Genomic DNA, 12873 nt, shown 5'->3' with positions numbered 1-12873 from the left:
TCTCTATGTGCTGCAGCCTTCTGTGTATGTGTTGTCAGAGGCAGATCAGGTGCACAGACACAGCTGATATCGGGAGGATTCATAAGATTATTGCTGCAACCAGTAGCGGTGCCTTGAATAGGCAGATACGTTTGCACAGAATAAACTTTTCATCAGTAACATCAGCTAGCTAGCAAGATTGCTACCAAACTGGCCAGCTACCTAAATTATTTTAGCTTACCTGTTGGCTACTTGTGGGGTAGATGATTTCCATGCAAAATGTCCATGAAAACTTTCGAGAAAAACTTACCCACCTGTTTGCAATAGGAATATTTCACCTGTTACATGCCTTTAATAATATACAGGTGAAATCGAAAAATTGTGAGTTTGCAAAAGTTCATTTATTTCAGTAATTCAACTTAAAAGGTGAAACTAAATATATGATATGGATTCATTACATGCAAAGTGAGATATTTCAAGCCTTTGTTATATTGATTATTACAGCTTATAGATTATGAAAACCCCAAATTCAAACGCTCAGAAAATTAGAATATCACATGAAATCAATAAAAAAAGGATTTTAAAGAGAGAAATGTCAGACCTCTGAAAAGTATAATCATGCAAATGTACTCAGTACTTGGTTAGGACTCCTTTTGTATGAATTACTGCCTCAGTGTGGCGTGGCATGGATGCTATCAGCCTGTGGCACTGCTGAGGTGTTATGGAAGACCGGGATGCTTCAATAGTGGCCTTCAGCATTGTTTGGTCTTACGACTCATCTGTCTCTTGGCAATGCCCCATAGATTCTCTATGGGGTTCAGGTCAGGCGAGTTTGCTGGTCATTGAACCAGGGTTTGGTACTTTTGGCGGTGTGGGCAGGTGCCACGTCTTGCTGAAAAATGAAGTCAGCACCTCCATAGAGCAAGTGTGCGGAAGGAAGCATGAGGTGCTCGAAAATGTCCTGGTAGACGGCTGCTTTGGCTTTGGACTTAAAGCACAGTGGACCAACACCAGCAGATGACATGGCTCCCCAAATCAACACAGACTGTGGAAACTTCACACTGGACTTCAAGCATCTTGGATTGTGTGTCTCTCCATTCTTCCTCCAGACTGAGACCATGGGTTTCCAAACGAGATGCAAAACTTGCTCTCATCAGAAAGGAGGACTTTGGACCAGCTCCTTTTTTCTTTAGCCCAGGTAAGACACTTCTGACGTTGTTTGTTGTTCAGGGGCGGCTTGACAAGAGGAATATGACATTTGAAGCCCATCTCCGGGATCCGTCTGTGTGTGGAGGCTCTCGGTGCACTAACTCCAGCCTCAGTCCACTCCCCGTGAAGGTCCTCCACACTTCTGAATGGCCTTTTCCTGACAATCCTCTCCAGGCTACGTTCATCCCAGCTGCTTCTGCCTCTCTTTCCTCCACACTTTTCCCTTCCACTTAACTTTCTATCAATGTGCTTTGATACAGCACTGTGAGAACATCCAACTTCTTCTGCAATTATCTTCTGAGGCTTTCCCTCCTCGTGGAGGGTGTCAATGATGGTTTTCTGCACAACTGTCAGGTCAGCAGTCTTCCCCATGACTGTGAATTCTACTGAACCAGACTGAGACCATTTAAAGGCTCAGGAACCCATTGCAGGTGTTTTGGATTAATTAGCTGATTGGAGTGTGACACTTTGAACCTACAATATTGAACCTTTTCACAATATTCTAATTTTCTGAGCTTATGAGTTTGGGGTTTTCATAATCTGAAAGCCATAATCAACAAAATTATGACAGATAAAGGCTTGAAATATCTTGCTTTGCATGTAATGAGTCCATATAAATTACTTTCACCTTTTAAGTTGAATTGCTGAAATTAAGTTTTAAATATTCAAATTTTTCGAGTTTCACCTGTATGTATGCCCTTTGATCTTAATTCCTAATAAGTGATTTGCAATAATTGGACCAAAGTACTGGGATACACCTCTTAATTGAATTCAACTGTTACATTCACACCCATTGCCACAGGTGTATAAAATCAAACACCCAGCCATTAAGGTCAGGTTTACGAACATTTGTGAAAGAAAGGGGTCCTTCTGAAGAGCTCCGTGAATTCAAGCATGGCAATAAGATGCCACCTTTGGACTTAGTGAAATTACTTCTCTGTCAGATATTTGATAGTCAACTGTAAGTGGTACCGTTTGCAGAGTGTAAGCATTTAGGTATAACAAGTAACGAAGTGGGAGACCATATAATCAGAACAGAGTTAATTGCCAAGTAAGTTCACACATACAAGGAATTTGCTTTGGTGGTTGGTGCCAGATATCGAGAGAGAAGGTGGGGTTTTATATATATATTTTATATATATATATATATATATATATATAAGCGTATGTACAGGTACTGATATAAATAGTCAGAGAATGTGAAATATGATACATATTTAAGAGAGTGCATGCTTATACTAAGATGGGGAAATAGTATTTGAGCGAGTGTCCCTGGCCTTTTTGATGAGGCAGGCTGCGGTGGGGAAGAAACTGTCCCTATGTCGTAATGTTTTGGTTAAGTAAAGAGTAATAGAAAGTAATAGAGCGGGATCTCCGAGTGCTGAGGTGCATAGGGTGTAAAAGTCACCAACGCTCTGTTGACTCAGTAACTGCAGAGTTCCAAACTTCCTCTGGCATTAACTCCAGCACAAAAACTGGGCACCGGGAGCTTCATGGAATGGGCTTCTATGGCCAAACAGCTGCATGCAAGCCTCATATCACCAAGCACAATGGCAGGCACTGGATGGAGTGGTGTAAAGCACGTTGACACTGAGCTCTGGAGCAGTGGAAACATGTTCCGTGAAGTGACGAATCACGCTTCTCTGTCTCTCAGTCTGATGGACGAGTTTGGGTTTGGTGGATGCCAGGAGAACGTTACCTGCCAAACTGCATTGTGCTAAATATAAAGTTTAGTTGAGGAGGGATAATGGTATGGGGTTGTTTTTCAGGGATTGGGCTAGGCCCCTTAGTTCTGGAGAAGGGAACTCTTAATGCTTCAGCATACCAAGACATTTTGGACAATTCAATGCTTCTAACTTTGTGGGATCAATGTGAGGAAGACCCTTTTCTGCATTCCAGCATTACTGTGCCCCAATGCACAAAGCAAGGTCCATACAGACATGGTTGTGTGAATTTGGTGTGGAAGAACTTGAGAGGCTCACACAGAGGCCTGACTTCATCAAACACAATTGGAAGGAACTAGAATGGAAACAGAACAACTCTGTCTGACCTCACAAATCTAGTATGGATGAATGGGCAAGAATTCCCACAGACACACTCCGAAGCCTTTCCCAAAGAGTGGCAGCTGTCATTGCAAATGGGGGACCAACTCCAAATTAATGCCTATAGATTTAGAATGGGATGTCATAAAAGTACCTGTGGGTGTAATGATCAGATGTCCCAATACTTTCGTCCATGTATTATATTTAGTAAAGTAGATTTGAGGTAGATAGGTGATACTGCAGGAAAACCACGCAGAGACTTTAAAATGGCAAGTAGAATTTATTATAGCTGATAAACGTGCAGTGATGACACTTAAAATGGCAATGTATACGATCAACCTATTTAATTTAACTCGAACTAAATTATCAAAACGGATCCGCAAAAAGAATTATATAGTGTCGATAATGCAGGAAACGATCCACAAATCCGGTGTCGACCGAAATTAGCCGATCATTTCCGATCGGTCCGGCGCACCGAAAATCTCCGAACATCTTCCCACATTTTCCCGACGTCTAAACCCCCCGGTCTTTAAGCTCTGGATAGGGGGGCGAGGTACAGAGAGACCGGGAGAAGAAGCGTTTATCTTGGTATACACGTCCTCTCTCTATCCCACTGCATTATTCCAACATTTTGAAGAAAGCTTCTCAAGGTAACCACACTGTTCTTTCATGTAATTTCATCTGCTGTTAATTTAGAATATATAGGGGGTCGGCTCAGCATAATGAACTGGGATATGATGGGTTAAATTCTGCAGCTTTTTGTATTTCTTTTTTGTTTTAGCGTCTTAGTAACTCGTTCTTAAATATGAATACTGGGACGTGTTACGCTAGATACTGCAGCAATAGTGCGTACTTTTGAAAATTAATTATAGTTACATATTACAAGAAAAAAAAATATATAGCCTTGGTTACATGCATTTGGTTTGATTTTTCAGCGCCTTGGTAAAATGAAAAAACGTTCTTTGCTAATTTTTGTGCGTTGTTTTTTTGATAGCCTATAAAATATTAGCTTTTTATTCGGTATGCTGCTAAAAAGATATCGATTATATTTAGCCGACTATTAGATACACGTTTCCGCGAGTAACACCACGCAAGTAACACTGTGGGCTATCCGGGGATGTGAAGCAGTTGATGTGTTTATATTATTATCACGTCGTACTCTATGAAATCTATAAATTATGCGGACAAATAACCGGCCATACGTTGTATTGTTACATAATGTACTTGTCTAGGTCCAATGTTGTTTATTTCCCTGCCTCATGGTTTTTTAATGGCTATCGTGAAAGAGCCGAGCAGTACGGGGGTGTGGGTTTGTCTCTTGGTGCAATTTAGATTATGGTCTTTTATTTGACACATTCAGTGACACCACCGTAAAAATGCAGTACGGATATGCAGGAAAAATTAAATGCCAGTGTGAGAGTCGGACCAGATGGCCATTCACCTCCTGAAGTCTTTCACTTTGTCAGAAAGCCATGAAATGACATTTTGAATTAATCTGCCCAGTAAGGGGAAGAACGACAAAATCTTATTTCAAAATTAAGGGTACAAAAAAGAGATATTTCCCCTAATGTGCATGTAGAGAATTACTGCTTGGCTAATAGAGATGGTTTTATCTACATCTAGACATAGAGGGCGGGGCCGTCTGTTTATTGCAGTTTGTTTCATTTTTAATGCCACTATGGGGAATGTGGCTCGGAAAAGAAATGTGGCCCTTCTGTCAGCGTAGCGGTGCCCGATTAACACGCAGGAGGTAAAAACTGGCACATTATTCTCGAGTGAAGTATTAAAGGGGAATGGGTTTGTCCGGAATTACAAAGCTGTCTAGGCACTGTGTGCATTTCTGACAGTCTGCCTCAAACTGTCCAAAGTAGTGCAATGTTCGTGCCTCGTCCATTAGACACGAAACTGGTGCAAAGATATGGATTGTCCAAATAGTCTACGAGATATGCGTTTTAAGAAAACCAACCAAAATTATAATTGCAAATGATTATTCCTATAATTCCTAACGTTTTCAATACTATTCTACATATTGTGATAAAATAAAAAAAAATATATATATATTATATATATATATATATCGTCATAAATAGTGTCTTTAAAACAAGCTAGAACTAAGCTATATTAATTTTACTATGATTGCATCTTTTAAAAGCCGCATCTAAATAATTTGTAAAACATTAGAAATTCTTTAGCTTTTCTTAATAATTCTTAAAATCTGAAATGCAATGTGTTCTCTTGGGGCAATGTTTTGGATTGTATTTGATGTGCAATTTTCCTTTTGGATTTAGTTTTCATTAATTTTTCAAGTTTACCTGCAAGACAAAGAGAGATTTTTCCCTCGTGTTTCAAAGACAAAAGCACCATTGCAGCACCACACCTGTGAACGCAGTCATTCTGCGCAAATGAATTCACTTACGAATTTTAGCTGCATGTAAAACAATCAGTAACCAAAAGCTTGCAGGAATTAGTCAGTAACTGGAAGCATCGCGTTTGGGTTACGCGGGGACACTGAGCCCGAGCCGCATGGCACAGAAGCTGTCCCTCCGCTCTGCCTCCTTGCAGCGATGTCCTTTGCTCACATGGGGTGAGTTTCCCCAAGCCTTGGAGAAGGGTCCAGCTGCAGACGATTAGCCCCACTTTACGTTCTTAAAGATCACGTGTTTCCCGTGGAGCTGACATATTTCTTGTGGATCTCCACTGTACAGTCTTCTGCAACTGGACCCTCTTGGAAGCCTTGTGCTGAAAGATAGAACTAACGCGTTAAGAAACCCACCCATGGTCTCATTTATATGTGCGTTTCTACGAAATTGCATTTTTTTCCACTTTTATTTCAGAGACAAAGCCAAAATGACGATCCTGAGAGCAATTACAATGTCGGTTCTGTTGTGTTCAGGTAAGAGGTCCAGCTGGTAAGCTGTCAAAAATGACGCTTCAGTGTAAGTGTTCGTTTTCATAGTTTCGCACTGTGCTGTGTGTGAGTAAGTTTATTACTGGTTAGTGTTATATAAGCACAATAAAATGTTTTTTTTCCCACCAAACTGAAGGTACCATAATAAGAACCAGAAAATGATAAACAGAGTTTTCTGTAGTTACCTGTGAGAGGTTATTTTAAGGGTTGTCGTGGTTAGGAAAGGCTACGTACCATACTGGGTTATTATCATTAGTTAACGCCTGGGTCGGCTACTTTTTGAAAATGGCAGTGAACTTGAGTGCTTGAATTTGGGACATTCTGAAAACAATTCGGCTAATTCAATTTTTTTATGTATATATAAATGCACGTTTCCTTCTGGCTAAACAACAGTTTTTTTCCGTTTTTTAACAGTTCAGATTTTCTTTAGGCATCTGAGGTTCTGACTTGTTTAAAATCGTGACGTTGAATGCTCTCGGTAGGGATGTTGATTTTGTTTTCTTTATTTAAAACTGGATGTTGGCTGCTACAGGTTAAGAAAATACGCATTGAAATTTGACTTACAGAACTTTTATTCTTCTTTTTCAGTTTTCTCTTCAAAGTTGAAAGGTCTGTATCTGTTTAAATGTTTCTGTTCTGATTTGCAGCAGTGACACCATATCGGGTGACTCGGTGACTAACATATTTTCTCTTCTGCTCGGCTCCTGCCCTTGCTTCCCTGTGACAGCTAAAGACATACCCAGGATAGCCTTCTTTGGGGAGGATGTCGAGATCCTCACCTCTGTGACAAAGAGCACGGAGGTCCGCTTTAAGCCCAGCACTCCGGCCCTGGGGGGTTCTGAAAAGGTTCTGATGAAAGACGGGATCATCACAGAGAACAGGGTCACGTTGAACCACCTGAACCACCTCGTCCTGGAGAACGTGGGGGAGGATGACGAGGGAGAATATGTGATCAAGAACGATGATGACCCACATTCTGTGAAACGCATCAAGCTCATTGTCAGAGGTACTGACACCTCCCCCCCGGCCTGAAAAATCGAAACTTTCTGAGTAATTATGAGTATTTCGGCAGTAATGATATTAGTCAAATTCTCATAACTATCACCTGTTAGGGCCCATTTAACATGTTTAATATTTTAAAGCTGATGCTATGAATAGATTAGAATCACTCCTGAGGTACGACGGGAACCTCACACTTGACTGTCTCTTGGTTCATTTATTAAAATAGAACAATCGGATGAGGATCCGGGTAATTTATTAAGTAAGGGTAATTAATTGAAAACTCATTTTTTTCTTTCACAAACTGCAGATTGTTCCAATGAACAGAATGTTAAATACGGCGACATTTACAACATCCCCATGCATGACGTCTCTCTACCAATCATATTGGAGTTCAGGCACAGTCCCAATGAGATTAATGATAGTGTCGGCCCAGTGACAGTGCTATTGAACCAATCCTTGACTCCTACGGAGGACTACAAGACCCGTCTTAGGGCGTCGGAGCAGAGGGTGAGCTTGCATGGGGTCACCCGGGCAGACGAGGGAAGTTACACTATCCTGGATTCTGAGATGAAAGTCAAGAAGAAGATGTGCTTGAATGTGAAAGGTAAGTGGCCAAGGTGACAGACCTCGATCTTTGACTCGCGCCAACTTGCTTTGTGTGCATTTTGAACTCCTGGCCACGTTCCTCACAGAGCACCAGCACTTTGCTCACCTGCCGTACGCCGGGACCTTGAAGATACACCTGTACCTGAACCGATCCCTAGTCAAAGTGTTCTACACTCCGGACTCTGACTCCAAGCGGCGACTTGTGCTGGATCAGGGGGAGCTGGTGGCGTCCATGGACCCCAGTCTGGATGGTCGCTTCTTTGTTGAGGGCTCTCTGTGCGTTCTTGAGCGCGTCCGCGTCACAGATAAAGGACTCTTCCAAGTGACTGACCTGGAGGACTTCCCCGTGTCCAACGTGTACCTGACCGTCGACCGTAAGCAACAAAGGAGTGAATGAAGCAAGACTGAAGATTGATTGACTAAGTGGATGTTTCTACTACTAATCTCCCTGTTTCCCTCTTATTTTTCCCTCTCCATTCTCTTCCCTCCCTACCCATGCTTGGTTCCTACCTACGTATCTCGTTCCACCTGCTTCTCTGCTCCGCCGGTTCCCTTCCTGTGGCCTGCCTACTCCTCCTCCCACTCTCCATGCCCACTCTCCTACAGCCTACAAGCTGCCGACCCTTTACGTGGCCATCATTTCGCTGCTCTCCTTGCTGGCCTTCCTGCTGTGCGTTTGCTTATTCTCCTGCATGCTGAAAGTGCATCGTCGGGCTGAGAAGGCCAAGGCCATCGCCAAGATCGCCCAGCACGCCGGCAAGGAGGAGGGCGAGGCCTTCCGCCAGGTGGGCCCTGTGCATTACAACCTGACTGAACGCAGACATGAGAGGGCAAGTCATAGGCTGGAAAATGAGCCCACCAATTAACTCATAAACCAGTTTGTCAAGTAGTGCTAAAACATTAAGAGAACCTGAGATGAATTTGCGGCCTTTGTAGTCTGTCTGTGTGCTTTGTGTCTTGCGTCTCCCTATCTCTCTATCTGTCCCTAACAAGTACCATTGCAGTTCCTCAAAGTAATATTAATGAGATCTCTCATTTTGGGAACTTGTCACGTGCAGAAATATGCTAAATTCTAAGCTTCCCTAATGCATAGTATGCTTTTAGACTGGTGCTTCTCCACCAGGTCCTCAGGGACCCCAGAGAGTCCATGTTTTTGCTCCCTCTCAGCTCCCTGTACAACAAAAACATGGATTGTCTGGGAGGTCCAGTTCAGAAACACTGGTCTAAAAAACACATTTACAGACCGCTGAGAAATGTGCCCCCCCCCTTTGTTCGTTTTCTTTCTGTTTTTGAAGCGGTTCTTAGCACAGGGTGCTGTATGGCAGTACTCAGTAGTCTCTGCACCCCTATTATTCATTATGCAGGTGGTAATTAGAATGGATTCTGCGCAATGTTAGATTGTCTGTCCGAGGGAAGCTAGATAACGATTGATCTGCATTGCATTTCTTCCTCTGAAAGGAGCCTCTGAAGGAGCCTCTGCTTGGTGAGACACTGTGATTCAGTCCTTATTCACTAGTGATAAGGTTCTGTGTACTGGCATTTGTACTAACACTGTAGGACGGCTGTAGAGTTAAGCCTCGATTCTTCGACGTCAAACAGCTTTGCTTTGACAAAGAAAGAGAGGAAGTTCCTGTATAACGTTTTATTGTTTTTCCCATTGTCTTTGGTGGTCTGGTAGATTTGTCTGTGCTGTGAGGTGACGCACCTCCTGCAAGTCTCTTAATTGGGATTTCAATTGTAGGAGCTGTTGTTATCGCTAGTTGAAGGTGGAGTAGCTATTGAAATATATGCATTTATCTCCACATCCCAGTTTACTTACACACGCGTGTTACGCGCATGTGTAAGTACATAATCCTTTTCTCCATGAATTTGTATGGTGGTATCTGTGTTTATTTTTACACCTTTCCAACCAAAGTCCAGACATATTTTTGAGCACGGTATGCAGGTTGTGCAACATTAATGTTGTCATTTGAGAGACCAAAAATAAACCCAGAACAGTATCTGTAAGATTATGATTTTCCATTGTTTTAAGAAAAAAAAACACTGAAGAGTCACACCACCACCAAGGTGATGAGTCATTCAGATGTTTTATTTTAGTAAATATTTTATCCATATAGCAGATCTGGTCTCCATTTCTCACCAGTAGATCCGTCAGATCATCTCAGGAACAGCAGGACCTAATAAGAACATCGCCTGGTGATTAGTGAAGACCACTTCATCAAGTCCACTGCTTCTGTAACCATTCTGTAAAGTTTGCTGGATTCCATTAGACTCAAGAGTCTTTTACAGGAACCATAGATGAGCTCTGCTGTCTCCCATGACAGTGTTGCACGACCACAAAGAAAACTAATCGTCTTAGTGAAATCAATAAGTATAGCACCATGGTGCACCAGTGAAGCCACACTGGGCTGAATCAGTGTGTCTTAATTGGAAATACAGCAAGTCTGTTCTTCAAAGGTTTCCTCCTAGAATAATCATAAATATTTCTGGACTGAAGGTCTGAGTCAGTGCTTCGGCTTTGCAGCTCGTTACTTTTCATATTCTTTGTGAATTTCAGGTAACTCCTCTTGTTGCCTGAACGGCAAACATGACAGTATTGAATTCTACCTTGGCAGTGAATAAATGTGTTGGTGATCGGTGTTACACGCCCCCACCTCATGGATCACCCACACATGCCAAAGCTGTTTGTGTGTCCTTGTAGACTTTAGGCTGTGTGTGTGTGTGTGTGTGTGTGTGTGTGTGTGTATATATATTAGTGGCATGTGTATTCATTCTCCGAAGCTTCTGCTATGGGTAAATGACTGTTTGAGAAGACAGGTCTTGTAAAAAGGCTTTGATCTCACCAGGCCATTTCCAGTGACTACATCCCAAATCAGCTTTCTCATGTATTATCCTCTGTAATTCATGTTTTATTTATCATTGCCATATATCTACTAGGACTACCCCAGTAAGTCAAAGATAATATATTCTTGCTCTATTCTTATGCTGTGAAATAAAATCGATGACTTGATCAGTGCAGTTTTCTTTATTAGAATGCCCATCTCTGGCTTCTGTTGGCAGTTGCCTGTTTTATGTCCCTATGTGTATGTGAATGTGTTTTTCTGGATAGCAACTGTCGCTGGAATCAGAGTCTGATTGGCTTATTTGCTTTACTCAGCTCTTCTGGAACCTTCCCCTGAAGACCTGTAAAGCACTCCATTAATCCTCTTCCTCTCTTAGCTTTGACACAAATTACTGTCCCGGCCAAAAAGCCACCATAGCATTTTGTAGAACTCAGTAGATTCTGCATTAACCGCATTATGCACCTGTAGTCCTTTGTGGTGTTACAGTACATATCCTCTATCTGTCTGTCTGTAGCTGTGAACGTGTGAATATGTCTTACTCCCATCCCCACATCATCTCCCACATCGATATATATGCTTCGCGTTGTCGTTTATGGCTGTGCTTTTATTACCCCTGTGCCGAGTGCCTGTCTATCGTGTTCAGCGGATCAGTACGCTGTGCCTGACTGCCCCCTGCAGGTGGTCCATGATGCCTACGCCCGCTTCACAGAGGAATCATCCCTGCAGTCTCAGTGGGACAGCAACACAGACAAAACTGAGGTGGACATCAAGGTACACAGGACACCAAGCCCCCTCCCGACCGCAGGGACTGTGTCCCAAGAATGTGGCTTTTTGTTTGTTACGTCACGCCATTGACACACCTGCTTCCCCCTCTGGCTTGCTCCATGACTTCCAGTTATTGTTATTAAGTGGTTATTGTTGTTTTTTTCAGGGCTTGGAGGTCTCCAAGCCAGGCCAGTACAAGCCCCTCTCTCCAGACAAGAACAACATGGAGACCAGCGACTCGGGAGTGGAGTTCAACACGGCGGCCTTGCCCCTGGATAGCGACACCGACGGCCTGCAGACGTACACGTCACAGAAGCTCCTCCTGGATTCCGACTTGTTGAATGGCACCGCGGTTCCTCAGGTAAAACTGAGTGCCAGTCAAACTCCCGACTCCAAAATGAGCGGAAGTCTGACCCCCGACCCCCCAACGGGTGCCACCCCAGATGCCGACCTGATGAGTCACACAGTTCCCGAGCCGGCTCCGAGATCCAATGAACCCAGCCCAGGCTCTATGCCCACTGCCATGTCAAACACGGCCCCCACTCCCCCCCCAGAAGCTCCCCCTGGCACCGGTCCTGACCCCGAGGTTAGCAAAGATGCGATTTCACCAACACCCGACCAGGGCACTGCAGGGGGCAGCTCCAGCACCTGAGCACTGTCCCCCCCCCCCCCCCCCTCCAACCATCTCCCCAGACCCCCTGAAAAACACACACACTCACAGTCCATCAGTCACTGTCACTTATCTCTCGTCACTCCACTTCTGCGCATCCTTACCTTAATTGCTGTCATTTACTCTGCTTGCTCCTTAAACACTCTTACCATTCATCTGGAAAAAAAGCGAGGATTTACTCAAAATGTTAAATATTTATACATGACTGATGCCTGGAATAAATGATAAACAACCTGTCTGGTTAATCTCAACACACAGTAATAAATGAGACGCAGGGTTGGACTCTTGCGTCAACTGTTTACCTTGTACTCCGGTCGCGAATATGACTGCATGCTCCCTGATTGGTCTTTTGCCAAACTAATATGAATTACATTCTTAAAAATTGTGTATTTTTTGCATGTATATATTTAGAAAAGACTGCATAAGTTGCTGTGTGATCAGAAACGTGGGAGGAACACACCCGTTAGACACCTTAACATTCAGGCAAAAACTGCTGAAACATCCCTCATTGATACTGGGAGTATCTGAGCATATCGATTCCCATTGCCTGAACATCTCAGATTTCCCAAAGCCAACAATTAAGACTTGAGTCTTGAATACCTAAGCATCCCTTATATGGTTAGCACATTGACTTATCTATTTTTGACACTTTGAGGTATTTGATACCCAGTGCAGGTATTTGATGCAGGTCTTTGTAGCACCTATACTCACGTTGTTCTCTATACAGGGTGATGAACAGGATGAAATGAAAGGACTTGGATTTTATTATTGTTTGACCGATATTTTTAATCTTCTCAGATGGAATGCCTGGCAAGGCCTCTAAATGTGAAACATACCCCTTGTCCTCTT

General features: G+C 43.0%; 1 protein-coding gene across 2 annotated transcripts; it reads left to right on the top strand.

Annotated features, from left to right (window-relative positions):
* Positions 1–2063: 2063 nt before the first annotated feature.
* Positions 2064–12027, top strand: LOC125749424 (uncharacterized). Of its 2 annotated transcripts, none has more exons than XM_049026684.1 (9): positions 2064–2239; positions 6065–6123; positions 6727–6747; positions 6866–7144; positions 7448–7744; positions 7833–8120; positions 8353–8531; positions 11268–11360; positions 11521–12027. In XM_049026684.1, exons 2-9 carry the CDS (start codon positions 6078–6080, stop codon positions 12004–12006), a joined length of 1689 nt encoding a protein of 562 aa, XP_048882641.1. In that variant the 5' UTR covers positions 2064–2239; positions 6065–6077; the 3' UTR covers positions 12007–12027. The 2 variants fall into 2 exon arrangements, with proteins under 2 accessions (XP_048882641.1, XP_048882640.1); XM_049026683.1 differs by lacking the exon at positions 2064–2239 and adding an exon at positions 3718–3880.
* Positions 12028–12873: the final 846 nt, after the last annotated feature.

Source organism: Brienomyrus brachyistius, chromosome 9 (assembly GCF_023856365.1).
Source record: "Brienomyrus brachyistius isolate T26 chromosome 9, BBRACH_0.4, whole genome shotgun sequence".
NCBI classification, from domain to species: Eukaryota; Metazoa; Chordata; class Actinopteri; order Osteoglossiformes; family Mormyridae; genus Brienomyrus; species Brienomyrus brachyistius.
The sequence above is the reverse complement of the archived record's forward strand: the minus strand, read 5'-3'. Positions and strand labels throughout refer to the sequence as shown.

Excerpts from the sequence above, each read along its gene's own strand:
- LOC125749424 (XM_049026684.1), top strand. The coding sequence starts at position 6,078 with ATGACGATCCTGAGAGCAATTACAATGTCGGTTCTGTTGTGTTCAG. Across the intron at positions 6,124-6,726 it reads GTCGGTTCTGTTGTGTTCAG|TTTTCTCTTCAAAGTTGAAA; the intron begins GTAAGAGGTCCA and ends CTTCTTTTTCAG. Across the intron at positions 11,361-11,520 it reads AAACTGAGGTGGACATCAAG|GGCTTGGAGGTCTCCAAGCC; the intron begins GTACACAGGACA and ends TGTTTTTTTCAG.